The sequence below is a fragment of the Clinocottus analis genome, unplaced genomic scaffold (assembly GCF_023055335.1).
Source record: "Clinocottus analis isolate CAN_PGR_092001 unplaced genomic scaffold, fCliAna1.0.p SCAF_11, whole genome shotgun sequence".
NCBI classification, from domain to species: Eukaryota; Metazoa; Chordata; class Actinopteri; order Perciformes; family Cottidae; genus Clinocottus; species Clinocottus analis.
Window position 1 is genome coordinate 20,170,321 of NW_027175832.1, and position 24,468 is coordinate 20,194,788.

Sequence of the window (24,468 nt, forward strand, 5' to 3'; positions counted from 1 at the left end):
CACAAAAAGTTCCTCCTGTTGGAGGAACACGTGTTAAAAGAACAGCTGTTTTTAGGACTTTTATGAGCAAAAGAAAAGAAGGATTTCTTGACCCTGAAGTTATAGAATACATTTTTCCCTTCAAAATAAAAGCATTTCGTTTGTCATCTTGTTGCAGTTTTGTCGGGAACACGGAGATCGGCGTGGACATCAAGAAGTACTACTGCAGAGCCGGGATCAAGAGCATCCAGGTGTGTTTTATCAAGGTGCATGATGGGAACGGCTGTGTGACGTCATCACCTGCCGGGTTCCAGATGTTTCTGTTCAGCGCAGAAACAAATAAATCCACTGATCTCGACATGAATTGGTCATCGTTTGGATTACGGACACAATCACGCGATTATTTTTGAGAGATCAAAATTATTTGATGACAAAATACTATTATTGATAAATGAGTGATAAAGAGGATTAAAAGACGTTCCCTGACGTCGTCCCGTTCCTTCCACCGTGACCTCCGTCTTGACCTTTGACCTCCACACAGCAGCTGTTGGGTAACGTGTTGACGCCGGACTGATAGAGGAGGCCTTATCCACGCCGCTGTTAGCTTAGCATCGGCCCATATGTGTTGTTCAGAGATCAGAGGCACACACACACACACACACACACAGAGGGAGGGAGGGAGCGAAAAGAGAGAACGTGGGAAAGATTTACAGAGAGGGAGATCAGCATATTGGAGGCGGAGACACACACACACACACACACACACACACACACACACACACACATACAAAGACATACACACAGAATTTAGAAATCCTCCTTTTTCTTTTTAAATGTTTTATTTTAGAAAAGAGGGCAAACACAATGTGAACATGTAAATAACATGTCAAAAACATGTACACAACATGTAAACAACATTTAAACCACATGTAAACAACATGTAATCTCTGCTGATCTCCTCCAGATGATTGCTGGTTGGTATTTGTTGCTCAGAGGAGTTCTGACTAATTGTGGCTGCAGTCTGCGTGTCTGAGGCCTGAGTCACCGCCGCCTCTAGAGGAACAGCAGAAGAAGAAGAAGTCTCACGTTCTCCCTCTTGCGTGTTCTTTCAGACGAACAGAAAGCTGCGTCACATGATCAGACTCCCAGCTCTCCTGCAGGTTTCATAACGTCGACCTTTCAGTCTGTCATCGCTGCAGAAAACCAAAATGTCAAACGATTGAGGGCTGTTTTATGATTTATTTAAACGTTAAAGGACAGTGTGTTCTAGCGGCCTCTAGTGGTTTGTGGCAGCCAGCTGAAAACCTCTCAGCCCTCTGGAGAACTACGGTGGCCTGCAGGTCTCTTTCTCGGAGCTGCTCTGCTTTTCTACATGACTAAAGCATTCAAAGAAAAAAATAATGAATGCAGAATTAGACTCTATAATTTATTTCCAGCTAAGTGTTGTTTCATGTTCCATAATGACGTGTTCCTGCGTGCAGCTCCACGGGACGGTGCGCGTGGTGATGGAGCCGCTGCTGGGCGACATGCCTCTGATCGGGGCGCTGTCCGTCTTCTTCATCAACAAACCGGTGAGTTCCTGTTTGACCTTTGACCCCCGGCCCTCCCACCCGACCGCCGTCTCCTCCGGAAACTGATTTCTCAAGTTTTGAGTTTTATTTAAATGTATTCATTCTTTATTACATTTAATAATGGAGTATTGTCATTGCAAATCATATTTTGACATTTTAAAAGCTTTGCAAACCTCTATCTTCACAGTCCTCCTCCTCCTCCTCCTCCTCAGTCTCCACATTCCTTCTTTATCTTCACATTCCTGCTCTTCCTTCCTTCCTCCTCTTCCTCCTTCAGGGCGTGGCGCTCCTCCCTCTCCTCCACAACGTGTATCTGCGCTCTGAATCGCATCCACTTTAGACGAAAATTACAACAGATGTTTAAAATGTCGCCTTCGCTGGTGTCGCCATTAGCGAACAACGCCGCTAGCATTGTTAGCATTGTTAGCATTAAGGCGTTTCAGACCGGAGCAAAAGGCGTACAGGGTATAAGTCAGATTTAGTGATGAAATGTGGTCGTTTACATCTCTACCATGGTGTACGCACACACACACACACACACACACACACACACACACACACACACACACACACACACACACACACACACACACACACACACACACACACACACTCTTACAGAGAGCTATGAGTTGGTTCTGTGAAAGTCACCCTCTGTCTTCCTGTGCCAGGCCCGGCTGCATGGCATTGTGGTCCACCGCGGCTCTACGTCTAGGGCGCTAACTAGGCCACGGAAAGACACACACCCACTGAACACACACACACACACACACACACACACACACACACACACACACACACACACACACACACACAATAAACCGTATTTAGGATTAAAAGACAGGATATCTCAGGCCTTGACAGCATGTGCTTCCTGTAGATGTGACTCACCTCTCTCTCTTTCTCTCTCTCTCTCTCTCTCTCTCTCTCTCTCTCTCTCTCTCTCTCTCTGTTACTCACACAGACACTTCCTTTCAGTCAGTGGTACGTTTCTTCCCTTCATTCCTCCTTAAACCCACGCACACGCTCACCGTGAGAGGCTCCGCCCCCGTTTTAAATCCCTGCTGCTGCTTCCTGATAAAAACGAGCCGGACCGTGTGTCTGATGCCGTTTCTCATCCCTCAGTTCAATCTGCTTTATTCCCTCCTGAACTGCTTCCTGGTGAAGGTTTCCCTACAGTCTGGTTGTCTTTCCATCATCTGGGATTCTCCTTTTTATCCTTCCACCCCTCCATCCATCCCTCCATCCTTTCATCCATCCTTCCTTCTATCACGTGGCGTCGCCTTCATGCTAAATGCTCACATGAATAAACTATGAATAAAAGTGTTTTTGAACGATCTCTGAAGACGTTTCTTCTTCTTCTTGTCGTGATCCTGCGGCATCGACCTCCATCGAGCCGACGATCAATACAGCTGATCAGCTTCAGACAGGAAGTACATGGACGGCTAAAGGAAGGGAGAGATGGATGGAAGAGAGACTGAAAGTCTCTCTCTCCGTCACCAGGATGTTGTTTTACTTGTAAGCTGCTCTTGTCTCTTTATTAAATCTCTCTCTCTCTCTCTCTCTCTCTCTCTCTCTCTCTCTCTCTCTCTCTCTCTCTCAGTTGCTGGACATTAACTGGACCGGTCTCACGAACCTGCTGGACATTCCTGGTGTGAAGTGAGTAACCGAGTTGTGAATGTGTGTGTGTGTGTGTGTGTGTGTGTGTGTGTGTCAGTGTGTCTCATGGCCGTGATGTCCAGAAGGTGTAGAGGAGTTGAGACCGGACGGATTGAAATTTCATTCAAATGACGCTCAGCGAGACTTCCTGGTCTCTCTCTCTCTCTCTCTCTCTCTCTCTCTCTCTCTCTCTCTCTCTCTCTCTCTGTCTCTCTCTAATTATTTAGATCTATGACCTCGTACACATGGGAGACGTCCTCTTGAGCCTTCAGGTTGAATTTAATTGAGAACTCCTTTGAGCTGTTTTCCAGAACTGGAATGTGTTTCTAGAGCTGGAGCGCTGTACTTCAGCAGCTAAAAGAGGAAAGCGGTCTTCATCCTCCTCCTCTTCCTCCTCTTCCTCCTCCTCGTCAAACGGACGTTTCGGTCTGAAAAATCTAAATGTTGGACTTGTAAAAAGTGAGAAGCGGACGTGACGTGGTCGCGGGGCTCTGAGGCAGGAGGAGGAGACTCAGGATGCTTTTAAATAGATTTGGTGAAAAGTAGTGACCTGACGAGTTAAAAGGAAAGTGAAGGTGTTGCGTCACCTCGTCCAACAGCTGTCCCCCCCCCCACCCACGACCTCTAGGGTCCAGAGGGTTAATCCCAGCAGATTATCCGTACAACAGCAACATCAAAGTGCTCGACCTGCCGTGCTCTCGTCTGTGTTTCAGCAGAGAAACTGCGGCTTCCAAGAAAGACTCCGCCCTGTGAAATGTAGCTCTCCTCGTTCGACGAGTTCCTGTGAACACACCACAGTGTGTGTGTGTGTGTGTGTGTGTGTGTGTGTGTGTGTGTGTGTGTGTGGCCCCACCCTCCTCGCTCTCTTCCTGTGAGAGGCGGCGCTCACTCTTCATGAGCGTTTCCTCCTGCAGCTGCAGGCGGTGTGGCCGCCGTGAGTCAGCTGGACTCTGCCGGAGCTGACCCGGGATCAGCTGTGTGTGTGTGTGTGTGTGTGTGTGTGTGTGTGTGTGTGTGTGTGTGTGTGTGTGTGTGTGTGTGTGTGTGTGCGTGTGTGTGACTGCAGCTCTCTGCTGCCCTCTAGAGGACAGCGTTGCACACTGTTCACTGTTCACTTTTAATATGCAGAAAATAATAATATAATAATACTTCTCCTCCACCTCCTCCTCATCTTCCTCCTCCTCATCTTCCTCCTCCTCCTCTTCCTCCTCAGTGGTTTGTTTGATGACATCGTGCAGGACATCATCTCCAGTCAGATGGTTCTGCCGAACCGCATCACCATCCCTCTGGTGCAGGAGAGCCAGCTGGCCCAGCTGCGCTTCCCCATGCCCAAGGTACACACACACACACACACACACACACACACACGCCGCGCCCCGTCTCACCCTCTTTGTGCCGCAGGGCGTCCTGAGGATCCACTTCCTGGAGGCGCAGGACCTTCTGGGTAAAGACAAGTTCCTGGGCGGTTTGATCAAAGGGAAGTCCGACCCGTACGGATTCATCAAGATCGGGACGCACGTGTTCCAGAGCAAAGTCATCCACGAGACGGTGCACCCCAAGTGGAACGAGGTGTACGAGGTGCGTGTGTGTGTGTGTCTGTGCGTGTGTGTGTGTGTCTCTGTGTGTGTGTGTGTCTCACATTAATGTGTGTTGTTCTTCAGGCTTTGATCTATGAAAACACGGCTCAGAATCTGGAGATCGAGCTGTTTGATGAAGACACGGATAAAGACGACTTCCTGGGAAGGTACTTCCTGTTTCCTGTTTCTGTGATGGAATCAGAACCAAAGACAAACAGAAGATGTTGTGAATACTTGAGGCCAGAAACTGGACCGAAGGAGTTTGTGTTTGTTCTCTGCGCTCATGTCTGCTAACGAGTGCTAAAATAATCCATAAATTGATAATCGTTGACGTCAGACGTCCACCGAGAAGGCGAAAAATCTTCTTTTCCTGCATTAAAATATGAAGATCTGCTGCTTTTCACATAATTAGAAATGAAAGATTTCTATTTTTTTTTACTGTCTCTCAGTCTAAACAAAACATTTAAAGACTTTACTTTGTGCTCAGGGAACTTTTCACTACTTTCTGATTCAATTTGTTACTTTTTGATTCATTCGGTGGAGTGAATTTATATATTTTATTTAAACTTCATGTTTTAACACTGTGCGTCACCGTGGTGCGTTCAATGACGGCGATCATGTGACTCCTCCTCAGCCTGGGCATCGACGTGGCGCAGCTGCAGAAGGAACAGAAGGTCGACGAGGTAATCTGCGACTCACCTGTCACTCAAACCCTGTGGGCGGGGCTAATGTTCACCAGATTGAAGTTTTCGTAATATCAAAGTTTCTCCTCGTTCACAGCCGTTAATGTTCAGATTAACACATCTCACACCGACTTCTCGGCTCTTCTTTTCTTTAAGAAACTTAAATCCTCATAATAAGTAATAATACTTACATACATAAGTACAGATAGTGTATTTTTAAGGAAGTTAATAATCTGCAGTTGTCTTCCAGGACGCTGTCACGCATGAACAAGCTTTTATTTTGAAGTGTCACCATGAATAACACCTCGAATGAGAATGAAAACAGTCTTTTGAGTCATTGCCGTGTTGATGGAGCATCGTTTCGTTCGTCTTCAGTGGTTCGTGATCGAGGACGTGGCGACGGGGAAGCTGCACCTGAAGCTGGAGTGGTTGTCTCTGCTGCCATCGCCGGAGAGGCTGGACCAGGTACACAACCGCCGCCGCACTCGCACACAACACAAATAAACACAAATGCAGAAGCGCTGAGCGGCGTCTCCTCCCCTCAGGCTCTGGCGAGCATCAAAGCCGATCGCGGTCAAGCCAACGACGGGCTGTCGTCGGCGCTGCTCGTGGTCTTCTTGGACTCGGCCAGAAACCTGCCGGTAAGTCAGAGACACTGGAGATGAGTGAACGCCAGAGTTATTTACTCACTGCACGTACATGGCACGTTTGCTCTTTATTGTTTCATTTCCTCAATTATTACGCTTTACTGTTTTGTTTTGTGGGATATATTAAGTATTTTGCATTTCTGATTTTTTTTTTTGTAATTTCTTTTATTTAATTTCTTTTAATGTGTCTCATATATAAATAAGCTGCTTGCTACGGTGATGAATGAATTTTCCGAGTTAAACTTTTGATGCAATTTTCTTATATTTTATTTATTTATAATATATAGAAATTATATTACAAAATGAGTATTGCTTTTCATGAAGTAAAGAAAACAAAATTGTAATATCAAATTTTGAAAGACGTGGTATAAACGGAAAAGAATTAAGTTTGACATGGTTTGTACTATAAATGAAAATTAATGCAAGAAATGAGGGGAAAGGGATGTTATTTTCTATTTTTCTATTTTTCTTGTATGAATTGTAGCTGTAGTTTGTTGTTGTGTGGTCGGTACTTTATTTTAAGAGGTTTTTTCTCTGTTGACATCCCACCCGTCTGGTGCGCCAGGTTGTATAAAACAAACAAACCGCTGGAGTTTATTTCTCCTCAGTTCTCTTTCTTCTTCTCGTCTGAACTTCTTTTCTGTTCTTCTCGTCTTAAAGGTGCAGTAGAGATAAGACTATATATATATATATATATATATATATATATATATATATATATATATATATATATATATATATATATATATATATAATTATTATTATTAAAATAACTGTTTTTGTGTGAGCGTTTTTTAGCTTTTTATTATTTTTTATATTATATATATATGTATATATATATATATATATATATATATATATATATATATATATATATATATATAGTTTAATTCAGGCAGAGGTACTTGTTTAACTTTATTTACTTGTTTTTAAAAAAGAAAAAGTGTATTTTATTTTATTTTACAAAAAACTCAACTTAGTTGTTTGCAGCTAAAGGTCTGGTTCCTACTCTGGTACCTGGACTCTCACGGCACCTTTAAGCCTACTTTGTCTCGTACAGTTTTCTCTGTTAGTGTGAGACCTTTGTGCAGGCCTCACCTTCCTCTTCTTCTTCCTCACCTCCTCCTCTTCCTCCGCCCCCCTCCCTGAAGAGCGTCTTCGAGGGGAACTTGGGCTCTGGCTACTTAAAAGAGCGGCGGGCGGCGGGCCTGGTGTTTTGTGAGAACACGGCCTCCCTCTATAGGACCTTATTTGTGAGTGCGCGAGCTGTTTCCTGCTCCAGGTCCTTCTTTTCTTTTTGTTGTCACGTTTGCTCGTGTTTGTTTTTGAAGGTTTGATGAGCATGAACCCCGACTCGTGCATGAGAGTTCATTAACATCATCGTATCTGAGTTTTAGAAACGTTACGCTGAGATGGAATGAGGATTGTACTTTTGGATCGTCGACTGGTGAATTCATGCTGGGAGCAAAGAGACCAGTTAAGATTTGCACCTATAGTGTTGATTCAATTGACAATCAAGTTGTCATCAAGTAGTTTTCAGCATTGTGTATCGGTTTTATAATATTTTAGTCTAATTAAGAGAAAAGTTGACCATTTCATATAATCTCAAGAAAACAAATTCAATACCTTCAATCCATTTTTTAAAATGCAAAATGTTTTGTTTTTAAATTACATTATTGTAAACACATTGTTAGTCCACAATATGATAAATATAGTTATAGTTTTGTCTCTGTTCTTTATCATGTAGAAAAGAGTTTGTTAAAGAATATTTCTCACATCCCAAAAACTACGTCTCAGACGAGTTAAAAGCTCTCTTTAAGAAATAATTTTTTTTCACTGTTTAAGTTTATATTGAGAGGAAGGAATGCATTCTGGTCAGTCTGAGACACCGAGCGCAGGGAGGGTGAATTCTCCCTGGATTGCCGTTTCCCTCCATCCTTCCTGCATCAACTCATTGTGTGTGAACAGATTTTCCCCGTTCAGTCGTCCCGTGTTGGTTGTTCACCCTCCAGCCAGCAGGGGGCGGCACGTTGCTCACCGCGCCATGAAGAACTGAAGCAAATCTATTTTTTATAAGAATGCACAAGACCGTTTTTGTGCGACAGGAGGTTAACTCTTGAGCTCGCGATGCAGTTCTGGCTGTTGGCCACCGGTGTCGCTGGTGAGTCAACGTCCCTTTAATGCAGGTTGGTCCACCAGAAAGACACTTAGAGGGTCCAAACAACCAGACGGTCACGTGAAGACCTCCTTTGTGTCGTGGGTCAACATGTCACATGTCACAGGACTCTGTCTACTGATTGGCTGGGGGTGTTTCCGCAAAAAAAAGTACTAAAAAATAAAAAATAATTTAATTAATTAATTAATCAGAGCTGAACAATAAAGTTCGCAGCAAAATTGAACTAAAATTATAAAATAAATGACCAGGTTTTGTGTGTCATTTTGCACTTTTTTACGACCAATTTTCAGCGCCAGGTCCCGTTTTGTGTTTTCATTCATACCTATATGCCTATATATATGGAATGGCCTACATTCATACCTATATCTATGTGTCCCAGGTGCGATAATAAAGATGATGCTCAGGATAGTCCGACACCAGAGGAGATGCTTCTGTTGTTTCACGGTCTTTACATTCATGCAACCTGCAGAACATGGTGAACATGTTTGTGTTTGTAACATCGACGTCTTTCATACCAATATAAACATTTTAATGTCGCCACAACATCAAACCATCTCGTTGTCTTTTTCCATCAGGATGATTCCTTTTCCTCTGATCTTCACCTAACATCTCTCTCCATTTTAATGAATGAATCCATCCAACGCTGTGGTATTTTAACTGGAGTCCAACCGATACGCCACAGCAGACGTTTGTTTATTGATGTATAGTTAAAGGAAAATTAAATATGTTTTGCAAATTTCCAGTTTTCTAAATGTGACCTTGTTTGCATACTTTCACTGGAAGAGAAACCTGTATATTATATACATTTTAATCATGATTAGGAAGCGATATAGAGATGCTCTGTGTGAATCCAGTGTTGGTTGGACTCTGGTTTTCTCCTCATGTCCATGATTAACTGAGGAGTGGCATTAACCATGTGATCATCCATGTTGTCTCTGTCTGTCTCATCGTGTCCCATCGTCTGGCGGTCCTTTCTCCTCATCCTCCTCTTCGTCCTCCCTGCATGCCCCTCCCCTCTCCTCCCTAATAACCTACTGGTGTTTGTTTGTGTGTCTGTGTGTGTGTGTTGTTTGCTCTCTCCTGCCTTGTCCCTGGGGGAAAATCAAAGCGCAATCCGTTAGAGTTCAACCAGGCGGGGCTGAGGAAGTCCTCGGTCAGTAAGGCCATCAAGGTAAACGACACGGTGACGGAGCGACAACACAGGAACACAACGCCGGCTCATTCACTCACACATGCAGCTCGTGTTGTACACCCTCCGGATGAAAAGCATGTGGAGGGATTAGCTGCCGCTCGGCTGACGTTGGGGGGGGGGGGGTCGGGTCCGCTTGAGGCCAGAACTCAAAACCATGAAGCTCTTCCTCACCGGAGACGGACAACACGACTGTTGACGCAAAGCTCAATATTTTATAAAATACCTCAGAAACAGACGCCGAACACGTAGCGGCCGCAGAGATTAAGTCTCATTCGACATTTTTCAGTTCAGTGTTCATTTGTCGCCGCGGCGTCGAGCCCTTCCACCTTTTTAAACAGTTCTGGGTTATTATAGTTTACAGATTTACACCCAAAGTTCACAAAACTGGAGTTCGGCGCTCCGCCAGGTGTGTCTGCAACCACACCACCACTAAACCCATCAAGACAATAAGGAACTGCAAGGTGACTTAAAACACACTTCAGTCAAACTACAAATATAATAGTAATAATTCAATTATGAAGTGGAAATTATGAGATAAAAATAAATTATTATTATGACTTTTTATCTCATGAATATGAGTTTTATGTCATAATGCTGACTTATTATCTCATAATTATGACTTATTATCTCATAATGCTGACTTATTATCTCATAATTATGACTTATTATCTCATAATTGTGACTTATTATCTCATAATTATGACTTATTATCTCATAATTGTGACTTATTATCTCATAATTATGACTTATTATCTCATAATTATGACTTATCTCATAATGCTGACTTATTATCTCATAATTATGACTTATCTCATAATGCTGACTTATTATCTCATAATGCTGACTTATTATCTCATAATGCTGACTTATTATCAAATAATTATGACTTATTATCTCATAATTATGACTTATTATCTCATAATGCTGACTTATTATCTCATAATTGTGACTTATTATCTCATAATTATGACTTATTATCTCATAATTGTGACTTATTATCTCATAATTATGACCGGGCTTCCACAGGATGAAACCATAACTGGACACCCAAAATATTATCTGAGCGATCAGAAGTGGACAGACACACAGGTGCACACTCACTCACTCACTCACAACCGATCGCATGATCCTCCTGGAGGAGAAAACACAAAACTTTATTAAAAGAAGCGCCAGGTTTGTAATTGGCTGGTGCTTTTATTGTGAAAAGCACGTGTCTTGAAGACACACTAGAAAAGCAGAGATGAGCCGTTTCATGAATAAAGAGCGAACGCCGCCATCTTTACATTTCCCCGTCTACGTTTTGAAACGTGACGCCGCGTTGCACTACCAAATACTTCCACCAGGGGGCGCTGTCACTGGAACTGTTACTGGATTTAACTTTACAGCTGTTTTGAAATCATTAACAAACTTCACTAATCATGTTTGTTTACTAAAACTGTGTCTAACGATGTGTGTTGTAAATAACAACATTGTTGTCATAACTACATTTACACCGATCTTTTATTTTGAAGTGACCTGGACTTCCTGTTTCGGGGGCCATAGAGAGTATAGTTTCCCGCTTAACTCCTCCCCCTTTTTAAAGTCAGCGGTACCACAAAGACCTGAAATGTTGCTGAGCTCAAAGTGCACAAAGTCAACACATTTAACACAATAATCAACATTTTAGATGTTTTTTGTGATTAAAGGAATGTTTAGTTGCTTTATTTTATCAACAAAAAAAGATGCTATAAGAGCAAAATCTTAACTCCATCATTGCATCTTTTTTTTTTTCAGGAATTTGTCTGAAAATGTGCTTAGAAATCATGGAAATGTGGTTTTAAGTCATGGGAATTTGGCATTTTAGATGTTTTTTGTGTTTAAAGGAATGTTAAGTTGCTTTATTTTATTATTTTTAAAAAAAAGATGCTATAAGAGCAACATTAACTCCGTCATTGCATCTTTTTTTTAAAGGAATCTGTTACTGATTGTTCTCCTTTGGACCATTTTAAAACCTGTTTTTCTTCTCCTGCAGTCTGGTAAAAAGGTGACCAGTGATCCCAGTCCACTCGTCCAGTTCACAGTGGGACACAAGTCCTTCGAGAGCAAGGTGAGATCAAAACACAGTATGTGAGTCATGAAACCACAAATGTTCATCTTTTGTCCGTGAATTTAACTCAAAGATCAAATCTATGAATCCACGAGCTTTTCACACGTTTAAAAAAATAGTAGCCATGCTTTTTTGTTGGGAAAAGCTGTAAACATTCGATTATACGCTGATGTATGAACACATTAGCTTTATGTTGCACAAAGCTAGCACGCGATGAGCGGGCGGTCTGTTGTGTTGTCGGCTAGTTCACTTGATCAGCAACTTGTTTTCTGTTATTTTCAGAGGATGAGTGTAAAGTTTAGGCTCTGACTGATCCGTCTCTCTCCCCTTCAGACCAGATACAAGACCAACGAGCCGGTGTGGGAGGAGGCCTTCACCTTCCTCATCCACAACCCCAGAACCCAGGAGCTGCAGGTCGAGGTACGGACGCTCAGGTGTGACGTCTGAGAGCGGCTCGCCGTGGCGTGAGTGACATCACTCTCTCTCTCTCTCTATCTTTGTTTCTCTCAGGTGAAGGACGAGAAGCACGAGTGCTCGTTGGGGACGTTGACGCTCCCTCTGAGCCGCCTGCTGGAGGCGGAGGAGATGACGCTGAACCAGCGCTTCCCGCTGAAGAACTCCGGACCCAGCTGCACCCTGAAGATGAAGATGGCTCTGCGGGTAAAAATGTGGTCAAAAGTCATGGAAATGTGGTTTAAAGTCGTGGAAATGTGGTTAAAAGTTGTGGAAACGTGGTTTGAAGTCGTGGAAATGTGGTTTAAAGTAATGGAAATGAGGTTTAAAATCATGAAATTGTGGTTTGAAGTAATGGAAATGAGGTTTAAAGTCAAGGAAATTTGGTTAAAAGTGGTAAAAATTTCGTCAAAAGTCATGAAAATGTGGTTCAAAGTCTTGGGGAAGCCAACGCGTGTCTGAACCTGCGTTCTCCAGGTTCTGTGTTTGGACCAGCCTCCGTCCTCGCCCTCGGGCTCGGCCCCGGCCTCGGTGCCGCTGAACAGGAACCGGCCCGCCGCCGACTCCACCCCGCGGTCCTCCGTGTCCTCGGAGACGCCGGCGCCTCCCGGCTCCGCCCACGACGTCCCCCGCTCGTCCTCCGTCTCGGCCCAGGACATGCTGAACCGGCGCCGGGAGGCCGACCTGGCCGGAGGAAGAGGAGGAGGAGGAGGAGGCGGCGGCAGGGGCCTGGCGGACACCGGGAGGAGCACCTCCAACCTGACCATCTCCGGCTCCCAGCAGCACCTGGCCGGAGGCAAGGAGCCGACGCCGAGCATCGCCTCGGACATCTCCAACCCCTACGCCGCCCAGGAGCTGCAGCAGAGACTGCAGCAGCTGCAGAAGTAAAGCTCACGCTGTCATGTGACCCCATTTTAAACAGGAAATGACTCAGTGTTTCTTAACACTTCCTGTTCCCTCCCTCCCCCCTCCTTCCTCTAGTGGTTCTGGTCCAAGTCACTTCCCTCTGGGTGAGATCCAGCTGACGGTCCGTCACAGCTCCCAGAGGAACAAACTCATCGTGGTCGTCCACGGCTGCAGGTACGGCCCACAACAACAACAACAACAACTCCCTCCTCCTCCTCCTCCTCTTCCTCCTCCTGTGACACCCTTCTCCCTCCCCCTCCTCAGAAACCTGATCACGTTCTCGGACCACGGCTCTGACCCGTACGTCCGCCTCTACCTGCTCCCCGACAAGCGCCGGTCCGGCCGGAGGAAAACTCACACGTTCAAGAAGACCCTGACCCCGGTTTACGACCAGACGTGAGTCCCGTTAGTGGCTAACGGATAACGGCTAATAGTTAACAGTTAACGGTTAACGGCTAGTGGCTAACGGTTAGCAGCTAACCGTCACAGGATTTGTGTTTTTGTTTGTTCCGGTCGCTGACGGTTTCCTTCTCCTCCCGCTCAGGTTCGAGTTCAGCGTTTCCCTCGTGGAGCTCCACCGGCGGACGCTGGACGTGGCGGTGAAGAACGGCGGCGGCCTGCTCTCCAAACACAAAGGCCTTCTGGGAAAGGTACGCACCGGTTTTATGTGTCTCAACTTGTGAAGGAGCCGGTTTTCATCCCGTCGCGACGCTCAGGACGTCGTTCACGTCTTCTGCCGGTGAAGAAAAGTCTTTTGTGTCCTCAGGTTCTGGTGGATCTGACCCACGAGGACACCAGCAAGGGCTGGACGCAGTGGTGAGTCTCCACCAGCGCCGCCCACGGCGCCATGCAGGCAGTTAGTGCCCGATGGCACAGAAATGTCCTCCAAATGAAGGACTTAGTGGTTTATGGGGTGAAAAGTGGAATACTTTGTCTTTTAAGAGAACTTTAGAACTTAAAATCCTTTTTTCTCCAACATTTTCCAATATTGCGTTTCAGAAAGTCCTCTCAGGAACGTTTTTATTTATTTATGCTAGCTACGTTGTTACATGTGTTACGTTTGTTACATTTGTTGTTACATTTGTTACATTTGTTTATTGCATGTGTTACATTTGTTGTTACATTTGTTATATTCGTTTTCTTCAGGAGGGAAATGATGAAGCTGAAACTCGTCTCTCTCTCTCTCTCTCTCTCGCTCTCTCTCTCTCTCTCGCTCTCTCTCTCGCTCTCTCTCTCTCTCTCTCTCGCTCTCTCTCTCTCTCTCTCTCTCTCTCTCTCTCTCCCTCTCTCTCTCCTGCAGGTATGAGCTGAGTGAAGATGGCCTGACGAAGCCTCAGCAACTATAGACAGCATCCGTATCTTCATCATCCTCCTCCTCCTCATCATATCTCTTCGCTTCAGCCTGTGTTGTAGGAAAGGAAACAGAAGCAGCTTTGACGTTCATTCTTCACATCAGTCGCAAGGCAAACCTCCCCTTTAAGAAGTGAAGGCTGGTAGACTAAAGGGAGCGTAGAGTATATTATATATCATAACCCTGCTGTGGAAGTCTATATTTCATATTTATAGCAGAAACTATAGCAGCTGTAGACTAAGACAATCGATTTTTATTTCCCTTTTCTTTCTTTTTTTGCTGTTGCAGCAGTTTGAGTCGAGAACGACGATGTACAAGTTTGTAAATATAAACAGTGATGCAGGAGAAGAGAGAGAGAGAGAGAGAGAGAGAGAGAGAGAGAGAGAGAGAGAGAGAGAGAGAGAGAGAGAGGTGCAGGTTCTCCTATCAGGCCAAAGGATTGTGTCACATTTTATTATATTTGATTTGTTAATTCTTTTTTTAAATTTTTTTAAATGAAAATAAGTTCTGTGATTCGCAGCACGCCGGCGGTCGCAACCAAAGAGACGAGAATGTTTCATTCCCCCCCGCCAGGGTTTTATGTTCACTTCCCTCTGGTTTTATTACTGTAATGTCATGTGTAATAACCAACTTCTCATGTGTAATAATCAACTTCTCTCCTCCAACGTTACGTCACATGTTGGTTTAGTTCTTTTCCGTCGCTCCGTGTGACATGTTTGTGCTTTTTTTAACTGAATATTTGCACATCTGTGTTTAAAAAACAACATATATTTACTCTAAAATATGGCCAAAAATATCTTGTTGACATATTATTTTAAGATAATTCATCATATCAAACTGTATTTAAGATTATTAATCATGTTTTCTATTCATTTATCTGAAGCCACAGTGTGTAGTTTATATATAGAATGATCCTCTTTGGCGCCCTCCAGTGGTGACATCATGAAAGGACACGCGACAACCATAATAATAATAATAATAATAATAATGTTTATTTACACATAAAAAAGCAGTTTTTCTCGGCGTTAAGCTCCACTTCCTCCCAATTTCTTTCACATTAAAAGACTTTTTTTCTTTCTCTTTTTAATGGTGTTCTTTTAATGTGAAGAAAGACAGGAAGTGGCGGTGAGCGAGGACAGTATTAGTCACGAGCAAAAGAGAAACGAGTCCTGTGGAAGTGAAAAACGTATTAAAACCTGTGACAAAGTAACAGATTTCACTCCTGAGGTCACGACGGTTTCACGTGGATGAAAAATTAATACAAACTTTGCTTTCACAAAAAAAAAATTGTCTTTTAAAAGTTGAAAAATCGCAAATTTAGATACATTTTACATTTCCAAAAAAATAATCACACATTTGGTCTCGAGGGCTTTTTCGTTTGTTTGATATCGCGATCATTTCCGTGACAATCGTGTCGTTAAAATGTTGTTCATGAATCAGCTATGAGTCTTAAACTTGTGTTTTTTTAATGTTTAGTGTACACGCATCATATTCAACACTGCTTCCATCATATCGTAACAAAGAAGGCACAATTATCAGCATCAAAATGCATCCAACAAAAGCTTCTGGGGTGTCAGAGGAGGCCAGCGCGACCTTTTGACCTTCAGAAAACAACACAAATATGGACTTCTCGCCTTGTTGTGTTTCACACGCTCTGTATGTCAAACTGTGCCCTTGTGTGTGTTTTTTTTATTACTTTGTGCCGATCAAGCGGTTGGTCTGAAGGCGGTTTATGTTTGTTGTTTTTCTTCCGCCGTCTTCTTAATTTATCTCGTGCCTTAAGATTCACGCGACCCGGAGACGTTCTCGTGTGCTGAGACGGAGACGCTCCATCGGTTTCCACAACGTCTCCTGTAAATGTCTTTTAAAAACACAATAAAGAGCTCGAATGCAGCATGAAGCTGGACTTCTTCTGGTGTTTGAGTCATTAACACATGAATCATAGACTTCTATACAACCAGAGGAGTCGCCCCCAGTGGTCAGGAGAGAGAATGCAGCTTTAACACATGAAGCATAGACTTCTATACAACCAGAGGAGTCGCCCTCAGTGGTCAGGAGAGAGAATGCAGCTTTAACACATGAAGCATAGACTTCTATACAACCAGAGGAGTCACATTTTATGGTTAAAAAACTACAAAAGTCTGACAAACTGGCTCTGATTGTTTCATTATCAATGCACCTGCCTTCATGTGTGAGACTCCGTTATGGGCCGACTGCACCTGAACGCATCACTGCGTGAGTCCGTCAAGTCGGACTGAAATGGATTAAATTCCGGATATGGAGTGAGTTGGCCTTCAGAGTAAAGGTTCAGGACGCCAAGAAAAACAAACACTTTCTGTAAATGGGGGGAAAGTGTACATGTCGAAATGTTTTGAGTTGGTCAACTTGATCACAAACAGTTCCAGGATACTTTGAATAGGGAATTAAAATTAAAAAAAAAAAAATTCTGTGTTTTACCAGTAAATACTCAAATACCGAATCACTTGAATTGAATGAGATATAAATAACAATCTTTAAAATAAATTTCGGTTGACGTTAATTGTGTTTTTTTAAAATAATAAATGAATAATATATTTTTGGGAAACAACCAAGTCAAATAAACAAGGTCAAAACATAATTTAAAGAAAATAAAAACATAAATAAATGGTTTGTTTGCCACTTTGTGATTGCTGCTGGAGGTAATTTGTCCTTAATTTAAATTTATTTGCGTCTTTACGTCTCATTTCTGACCGCCTAAGTTATCTTTTAATTTGAAAATCCCCACCGGAAACCGCGTGTCACTTGCACGTGCCTTTTGAGACCAGCTTGCTGCGCGTGAGAGCGCTCGAGCCTCCAGCAGCAGAAACGCCCAGTCTCCTCTCCTCCTCTCCTCCTCTCCTCTCCTCCTCTCCTCTCCTCCGACATCCATCCCCGCGTCTCCTCTCCGCTCCTCACGCCGCGCAGGAGCCTCTCTGAGCGGGTAACGACGAACCAGACCTCCCCTGGAAAAATGGCCTTTTAACAACCTGCGAGAGGATAACGCCCCCAGGAGAAGACTATGCATCCTTTGGCTTCTTCCTTCCTCCGCCATCTCCCCATCCTCCTCCTCGTCATCCTCCTCTTCCTCCTTCCCGCTTCTGCTGAGAGGAGAGTCGGTGAGTGAATCCACATTAACGGAGTTTTCTTCATCGGCGGCTCCGGTCCTGCAGCCATTTTCCTCCCTGCAGTCACCGGACCGGAGGAGGCTTCAGGCTGCTGTCACTGCAGCGCACCTGAGACCCAGGAAAACAAACAAACAAACAGACAAACAAACAAACAAACACGGCGGAACAGCCGCAAATAGAGCAGCGTCCACGTGAGGAGACCGTGATGACGCCACAGCCGCGTCATCAGCCATCAGCCATCATTTTATTAGCCCGTTAATTAATATGAGAAATTAAAATACATATAAATGTAATGCAAGGCATTTAAATCAGATCATGCATTAACAATTCAATTGAAACATATATAACATAAATAATGTGAGTAAAATAGTGATGGGAAACTTAATTAATACAACAGTATATATGTTTTTGAAATGTATAATATATATTTGCAACTTTTCAGAATACATTTTTGAAAAAAACCTTATATTGAAAATACCTAAATAGTAAAAAATGTAATACTTTACTACAATAAAGATGAAAGTAAATAAAAGTAATAAATAAAGATGTTTATTTTGGAAGAAGAACAAATGGCGTTATTTAAATACACACATTAAAATAATTCTTTAAATAGCATAATTACATTAAAAATGTACAAATAAATTAATAACTAATAGAAATATTTAAACTAATCAGATATAATTAATGTAAGCAATTGTATAAATACAATTAATTAAATATATATAATTAATATAGTGACAGAATATAAACTATAACAACAATATCAAATATACAACATAGTAAAAATATTCTGAACAAGGACATCCACGTAAAGCAACGAAACACAATATCCAGCCTATCGATCGGGAAATATAAAGGGTTGTGTGTGTGTGTGTGTGAGTGTGTGTGTGTGTGTGTGTGTGTGTGTGTGGATAGGAGACATACATTTCTATAAATAGCTGATATGTAATATTCCCTCACTGATTAGTGATGTGCTGCCTGCAGGATGATGCAGAGATGACTAGAGGAGAGAGGAGGAAGCTGGTGTTGAGCCCCTCTTCCTCCTCCTCTTCCTCTCTTCAGATTACATAACCAGAGAGTATGGCAGCCACGGGGCAGACTCAGCGGAGGAGACGAGCAGCAAAACAACAAGGGAGCGTCACGCTGAGCCTCCATTTATGCTTTATTGACGCTTCATATCCTGAACCCTGTTCATTTACCAGCTCGTGTCGGTTTTAATGGTTTAAATGACGTTGCGTATATTGTAGCATCAGTTTCAGTATCAGTGCCTTCCCATCATGCCACAGAGTGATACTGCACATCTTCTGAAAGATTACGATGTCTGCAATAATAATCAAAATAAACGCAAACATTGACATGTTACGAAGCTTTTTCAGTCCAAAAAACGTGTTTTTCTGTTCAGAAATTAAAAAGTGACTCTCTCTGACCTGAAAGTAGTTTATTCACTATTCTTCGGTCTCCACGGGGAGAGTTTTTACAGCTTCTCGACCGGATGAACTGGAGTTTTGGCAATTTTTTCTTAAAGAAAACATGGCCGTCCTTCCCGCCGGCGAGTTCTGGGGTTCAACGTCGACAAAGGTTAAATCTCTGAGGGTCATCACTTCCTGTTGTTCCTCCAGATGGTGTCTTTCCAAGCTTTAAAATGTTCGAGTTTTCCAAGCAAAAGTTTTCTCGTTGGAACGATTTCCGCCCGATGACTCGCAACTAAAAACTCTTCGGCTGCGGAAAAAAACGTGAAACACAAAAACTACGAGAGATTTGGTTTTAAAGACTGCAACGGTAAATACTGAATACTCCCGGTACACGGGGACTGAATACTCCCGGTACACGGGGACTGAATACTCCCGGTACACGGTGACTAAATACAGGGACTGAATACTCCCGGTACACGGTGAATACTCCCGGTACACGGTGACTGAATACTCCCGGTACACGGTGAATACTCCCGGTACACGGTGACTAAATACTCCCGGTACACGGTGACTAAATACTCCCGGTACACGGGGACTGAATACTCCCGCTACACGGGGACTGAATACTCCCGGTACACAGGGACTGAATACTCCCGGTACACGGTGACTAAATACTCCCGGTACACGGGGACTGAATACTCCCGGTACACGGTGACTAAATACTCCCGCTACACGGGGACTGAATACTCCCGGTACACGGTGACTGAATACTCCCGGTACACGGGGACTGAATACTCCCGGTACACGGTGACTGAATACTCCCGGTACACGGTGACTAAATACGGGGACTGAATACTCCCGGTACACGGTGAATACTCCCGGTACACGGTGACTGAATACTCCCGGTACACGGTGACTAAATACGGGGACTGAATACTCCCGGTACACGGTGACTGAATACTCCCGGTACACGGTGACTAAATACGGGGACTGAATACTCCCGGTACACGGGGACTGAATACTCCCGGTACACGGGGACTGAATACTCCCGGTACACGGGGACTGAATACTCCCGGTACACGGGGACTGAATACTCCCGGTACACGGGGACTACGGCGTTCCGGTAACAGAGGGGTCAGAGTACAAAGCGCCGTCGCTTCATGCGAGCAGATGGATCAATGCTTTGATCAATCAGGGGAAGAGAGGAAGAGGAAGAGGGGATGAAGAACGATGAGGGAGGCGGTTGTTTTGTCCCCCGCAGAAGACGGAGGAGATTACCCCGTTTTCTGAGCCGAGGCCCAAACAAATTGGACTGCTGTCGTTCTTAAAATAAACACACACACACATACACACACGTACACAAATAAGGATCGGCCATTTTGTTTTTTTTCCTTTAGCCCCGAGACCTGTTATCAACTTCCCAGAGATATAAACAGATAACATTGTGTGGTGCAGAAGGTTAGAGCTGAAGGCCGAAGGGAAATGAGTTGTTTGTGCTAAACGGGAAGGAGAGAGAGACGCAACGAAGAGAGAAAAATACTCCTTCCTTCAGAGTACCGGCAGTAAAACGTACTCACTGGAAGTATTAGGAGGGAAAGTACTCAAAGTAAAGAATGGCTGATGCAACAGACATCGATAATGTATACAAGTATACATCAAATCATTCATGCAAACCGCTGAACGTTCTCTCGTCTCCATGGTGCGGTGTTCAAACAGAAGCTTTCCTTCCAGCAGCTTTGACTGTAACATTAATAAATAACTTTTCTGCAAGAACAAACACCTTGACTTCCATCCAAAGCCGGTCCACGAACGTCTGTTCATCAGAGTGAAGAAGCGTTCACATTAATAAATTATCAGGTTCTTTAAACAATCCACAGAACACATAGTTTAACAGATTAATGATGAATTAATGCTTTGGTCGAACTAATATTTCTTTTTTTTGTTGTCAGCTAGTTAACTAAACTGTGTGTTTTTGGTTTGTGTGTTTTTCTGCAAACAGGTTGCCTGTTTGAGAACGAGCTGTGTTCCCCGTATGAGATCTGCGTCAACGGTAAGAAATCACACACTTTTTATCGCATCATCGGACCAATTACAAGTATTTCAGTACATTTACTAAGATCTGGAACTTTTTCTTTCTAAAATAAAATAAAACTAATCTGTGAAATATTGTATAGAAGTCTTTACTGCATGTGTTAAAGCTGCATTCTCTCTCCTGACCACCAGGGGGTGACTCCTCCGGTTGTATTGAAGTATCTGACATGCGTGCGTGCGAGCAGACATATTATTATTATTAATTATTTTATTTTTATATAACATTTTTATATGGTCAGGAGAGTGAATGCAGCTTTAACACATGAAGCATAGACTTCTATACAACCAGAGGAGTCGCCCCTTGGTGGTCAGGAGAGAGAATGCAGCTTTAACACATGAAGCATAGACTTCTATACAACCAGAGGAGTCGCCTCCTGGTGGTCAGGAGAGAGAATGCAGCTTTAACACATAAAACATAGACTTCTATACAACCAGTGGAGTCGCCCCCTGGTGGTCAGGAGAGTGAATGCAGCTTTAACACATGAAGCATAGACTTCTATACAACCAGAGGAGTCGCCCCTTGGTGGTCAGGAGAGAGAATGCAGCTTTAACACATGAAGCATAGACTTCTATACAACCCGAGGAGTCCCCATGGTGGTCAGGAGAGAGAATGCAGCTTTAACACATGAAGCATAGACTTCTATACAACCGGAAGAGTCTCCGCCAGAACTGGATCAGGCTGAAAAGCGCCACATCCAGTCGTCTAACGCGCTGCAGTGTAACCCAGCTGCTTTTGGTGGAGCTTTACTCGTCCACCTTTCAGAGAGCATGACTCCCCTCGGAGTGAGCCAGGTGAGGCGGCGCTGCTGGACCTCACAATGGAAAAAGCCCCGGTGGCTCCGCCTCCTCCATTGTGCTCACCCACCGGGCGTCTGAGCCGCTTCAATAGCTGCTGTCAGACGGCCCCTCGCACACAATGCCGGTCTGTTGTGTTGGTGATTGGCCGCCCAGACTATCAGGACACACAGCAGGTCTGACTGCAGCAGGTGGCTTTAATCTGTTGGCAGAAGAAGAAAAAATAATAGAGCGATGTCGTCCAGCTGAGGACATTTTCTCTCGCTTTCTTCCCCCAACAAACGAAAGGGAGGTTGTGACAGCTAGAACAAATATCTCAATACCCAGAGGAGAGTGGTTCTTGGAAGACTTTTAAGCACTTGACTCCTGGATGCACACCACACAGTATTATAATATTTTAAAAAAAACTCTGGTTGTATAGAAGTCTATGCTTCATGTGTTAGAGCTGCATTCACTCTCCTGACCACCAGGGGGCGACTCCTCTGGTTGTATAGAAGTCTATACTTCACGTGTTAAAGCTGCATTCTCTCTCCTGACCACCAGGGGGCGACTCCTCTGGTTGTATAGAAGTCTATGCTTCATGTGTTAAAGCTGCATTGTCTCTCCTGACCACCAGGGGGCGACTCCTCTGGTTGTATAGAAGTCTATGCTTCATGTGTTAGAGCTGCATTCTCTCTCCTGACCGCCAGGGGGCGACTCCTCTGGTTGTATAGAAGTCCATGCTTCATGTGTTAAAGCTGCATTCTTTCTCCTGACCACTAGGGGGCGACTCCTCTGGTTGTATAGAAGTCTATGCTCCATGTGTTAAAGCTGCATTCTCTCTCCTGACCACCAGGAGGCGACTCCTCTGGTTGTATAGAAGTCTATGCTGCAACAATCTTATTTTCGGTGGTTTCCTCACAGATCAAATTACTTTTTTTTTTTTTAACATACATGATATAAAAATGTTATTTCTTCCGGACGCGTCATTGGTCCTCGGCTGTGGCCCGCCGGGTGTTGATTGGCTCCATTTGGCTTCACTGTCGGAGCTGTAATGGAGCTCGTCTTGCAGAAGCTGAAACACTCATTTCCAGCAGAGAACATGGCCTCCAGTTCCACTTTAATTGGCATCCGTTAACTCGGCAAGCGGAGAGACGAATTGACTCGGACTGTGAACACAATTATTGTTCACAGTGTTATTATTCCTGTGAATACGACATTATGACTCTCTGATGACGGCTTCTCAGAAAGAACCAGAGAAGATTTTCATGGGAACGCTGCGCTGGATGCGGACATAATGTCTCAGAGGAGTTCTTGCTCTGCCAGTAACTCTCACTTCCAGCACATCGAGCGACTATCTGCGTCCTCATCTCCCCTGAGCGTCGGTGGCATGTATAGAAACCGTGAGAGCCGGCTGCGGCTGCGGCTGCGGCTCCTGGCATGTTATGAGGGAAATCCTTCTCCTCAGCCGGTGGAAGCGGCGCCCGGTGCCATCGATCTTGCGAGAGTGCGGTCTTGTGAAGGATGATGGGACTCGTGTGGCGCCCCCCCCTCCTCCCTCCGGAGGCAACAGATCCATTAAGATGTCTTAATCCACTTCATTAGGCCGGACGCGCTTCGCTGCTTCCAGGCGCGTTCAGTCCTCGACAACGCGGTCCGGACGACGACTCGCCGTCCCGAGAGGGATTCGACTCCAGCTGCTCTCGCCCCCCGACGTGCCCGTCCTCCAGCACTTCAGCACTGGTTATGACATGCGAGTCGTAAGATAATATGTCGCCTCACGGCAAGAGGGAGCGAGGGTTCGATTCCCCGGTCCTTCTGTGAGGAGTTTGCGTGTTCTCCCGGTGTCAGCGTGGGTTCCCTCCAGATGCTCCGGCTTCCTCCCACAGTTCCAAAACAACATGCAGCTCAGGTTAATCTGATGGGGAAATGGACATAGACTTCTATACAACCAAAGGAGTCACCCCCTGGTGGTCAGGAGAGAGAATGCAGCTTTAACACATGAAGCATAGACTTCTATACAACCAGAGGAGTCGCCCCCTGGTGGTCAGGAGAGAGAATGCAGCTTTAACACATGAAGCATAGACTTCTATACAACCAGAGGAGTCGCCCCCTGGTGGTCAGGAGAGAGAATGCAGCTTTAACACATGAAGCATAGACTTCTATACAACCAGAGGAGTCGCCCCCTGGTGGTCAGGAGAGAGAATGCAGCTTTAACACATGAAGTGCAGACTTCTATACAACCAGAGGAGTCGCCCCCTGTTGGTCAGGAGAGAGAATGCAGCTTTAACACATGAAGCATAGACTTCTATACAACCAGAGGAGTCGCCCCCTGGTGGTCAGGAGAGAGAATGCAGCTTTAACACATGAAGTGCAGACTTCTATACAACCAGAGGAGTCACCCCCTGGTGGTCAGGAGAGAGAATGCAGCTTTAACACATGAAGCATAGACTTCTATACAACCAGAGGAGTCGCCCCCTGGTGGTCAGGAGAGAGAATGCAGCTTTAACACATGAAGTGCAGACTTCTATACAACCAGAGGAGTCGCCCCCTGTTGGTCAGGAGAGAGCTCAGTGGTTAGCATGCCCGTCTTTCCATCAGAGGATCGGTGGTTCGAGTCCGTGTCGTTGTTGCTGTGTCTACGGTGAACAGAGGAAAATAAGCGGTTCAGAGAATGGACTTCTTCAACTTTGCTAATTTAAAAACAAGTGAAATAAACACTCACCCTCACAACTTTTATTTTCACACATTAGTAAGTCATGTATCCC

At 44.4% G+C, this 24,468-nt stretch overlaps 2 protein-coding genes across 6 annotated transcripts in view; both read left to right on the plus strand.

The window, feature by feature from the left end:
* esyt2a (extended synaptotagmin-like protein 2a) overlaps positions 1-16,186 on the plus strand; it is a 23,772-nt gene extending 7,586 nt beyond the window's left edge. Inside the window, exons 6-25 of one of the 5 annotated variants that reach the window (XM_068566538.1) lie at positions 158-230; positions 1,461-1,550; positions 3,154-3,209; positions 4,423-4,543; positions 4,611-4,787; positions 4,871-4,953; positions 5,421-5,469; positions 5,845-5,934; positions 6,015-6,110; positions 7,268-7,369; positions 9,401-9,463; positions 11,496-11,570; positions 11,904-11,990; positions 12,081-12,230; positions 12,501-12,907; positions 13,005-13,103; positions 13,194-13,325; positions 13,474-13,579; positions 13,696-13,745; positions 14,230-16,186. In XM_068566538.1, the coding sequence (XP_068422639.1) occupies positions 158-230; positions 1,461-1,550; positions 3,154-3,209; positions 4,423-4,543; positions 4,611-4,787; positions 4,871-4,953; positions 5,421-5,469; positions 5,845-5,934; positions 6,015-6,110; positions 7,268-7,369; positions 9,401-9,463; positions 11,496-11,570; positions 11,904-11,990; positions 12,081-12,230; positions 12,501-12,907; positions 13,005-13,103; positions 13,194-13,325; positions 13,474-13,579; positions 13,696-13,745; positions 14,230-14,275 (2,152 nt within the window). In that variant the 3' untranslated portion in view covers positions 14,276-16,186. Of the gene's footprint in view, positions 1-157; positions 231-1,460; positions 1,551-3,153; positions 3,210-4,422; positions 4,544-4,610; positions 4,788-4,870; positions 4,954-5,420; positions 5,470-5,844; positions 5,935-6,014; positions 6,111-7,267; positions 7,370-9,400; positions 9,464-11,495; positions 11,571-11,903; positions 11,991-12,080; positions 12,231-12,500; positions 12,908-13,004; positions 13,104-13,193; positions 13,326-13,473; positions 13,580-13,695; positions 13,750-14,229 lie in introns of those variants that run through there. The other 4 variants (XM_068566548.1, XM_068566556.1, XM_068566565.1 and 1 more) reach the window with 4 other exon arrangements.
* Positions 16,187-17,098: 912 nt separating this feature from the next.
* The window catches only part of LOC137779087 (receptor-type tyrosine-protein phosphatase N2-like), a 92,102-nt gene continuing 84,732 nt past the window's right edge, over positions 17,099-24,468 (plus strand). Inside the window, exons 1-2 of the mRNA XM_068566583.1 lie at positions 17,099-17,414; positions 20,835-20,885. Coding sequence (XP_068422684.1) covers positions 17,318-17,414; positions 20,835-20,885 — 148 coding nt within the window. The 5' untranslated portion in view covers positions 17,099-17,317. The remainder of the gene's footprint in view (positions 17,415-20,834; positions 20,886-24,468) is intronic.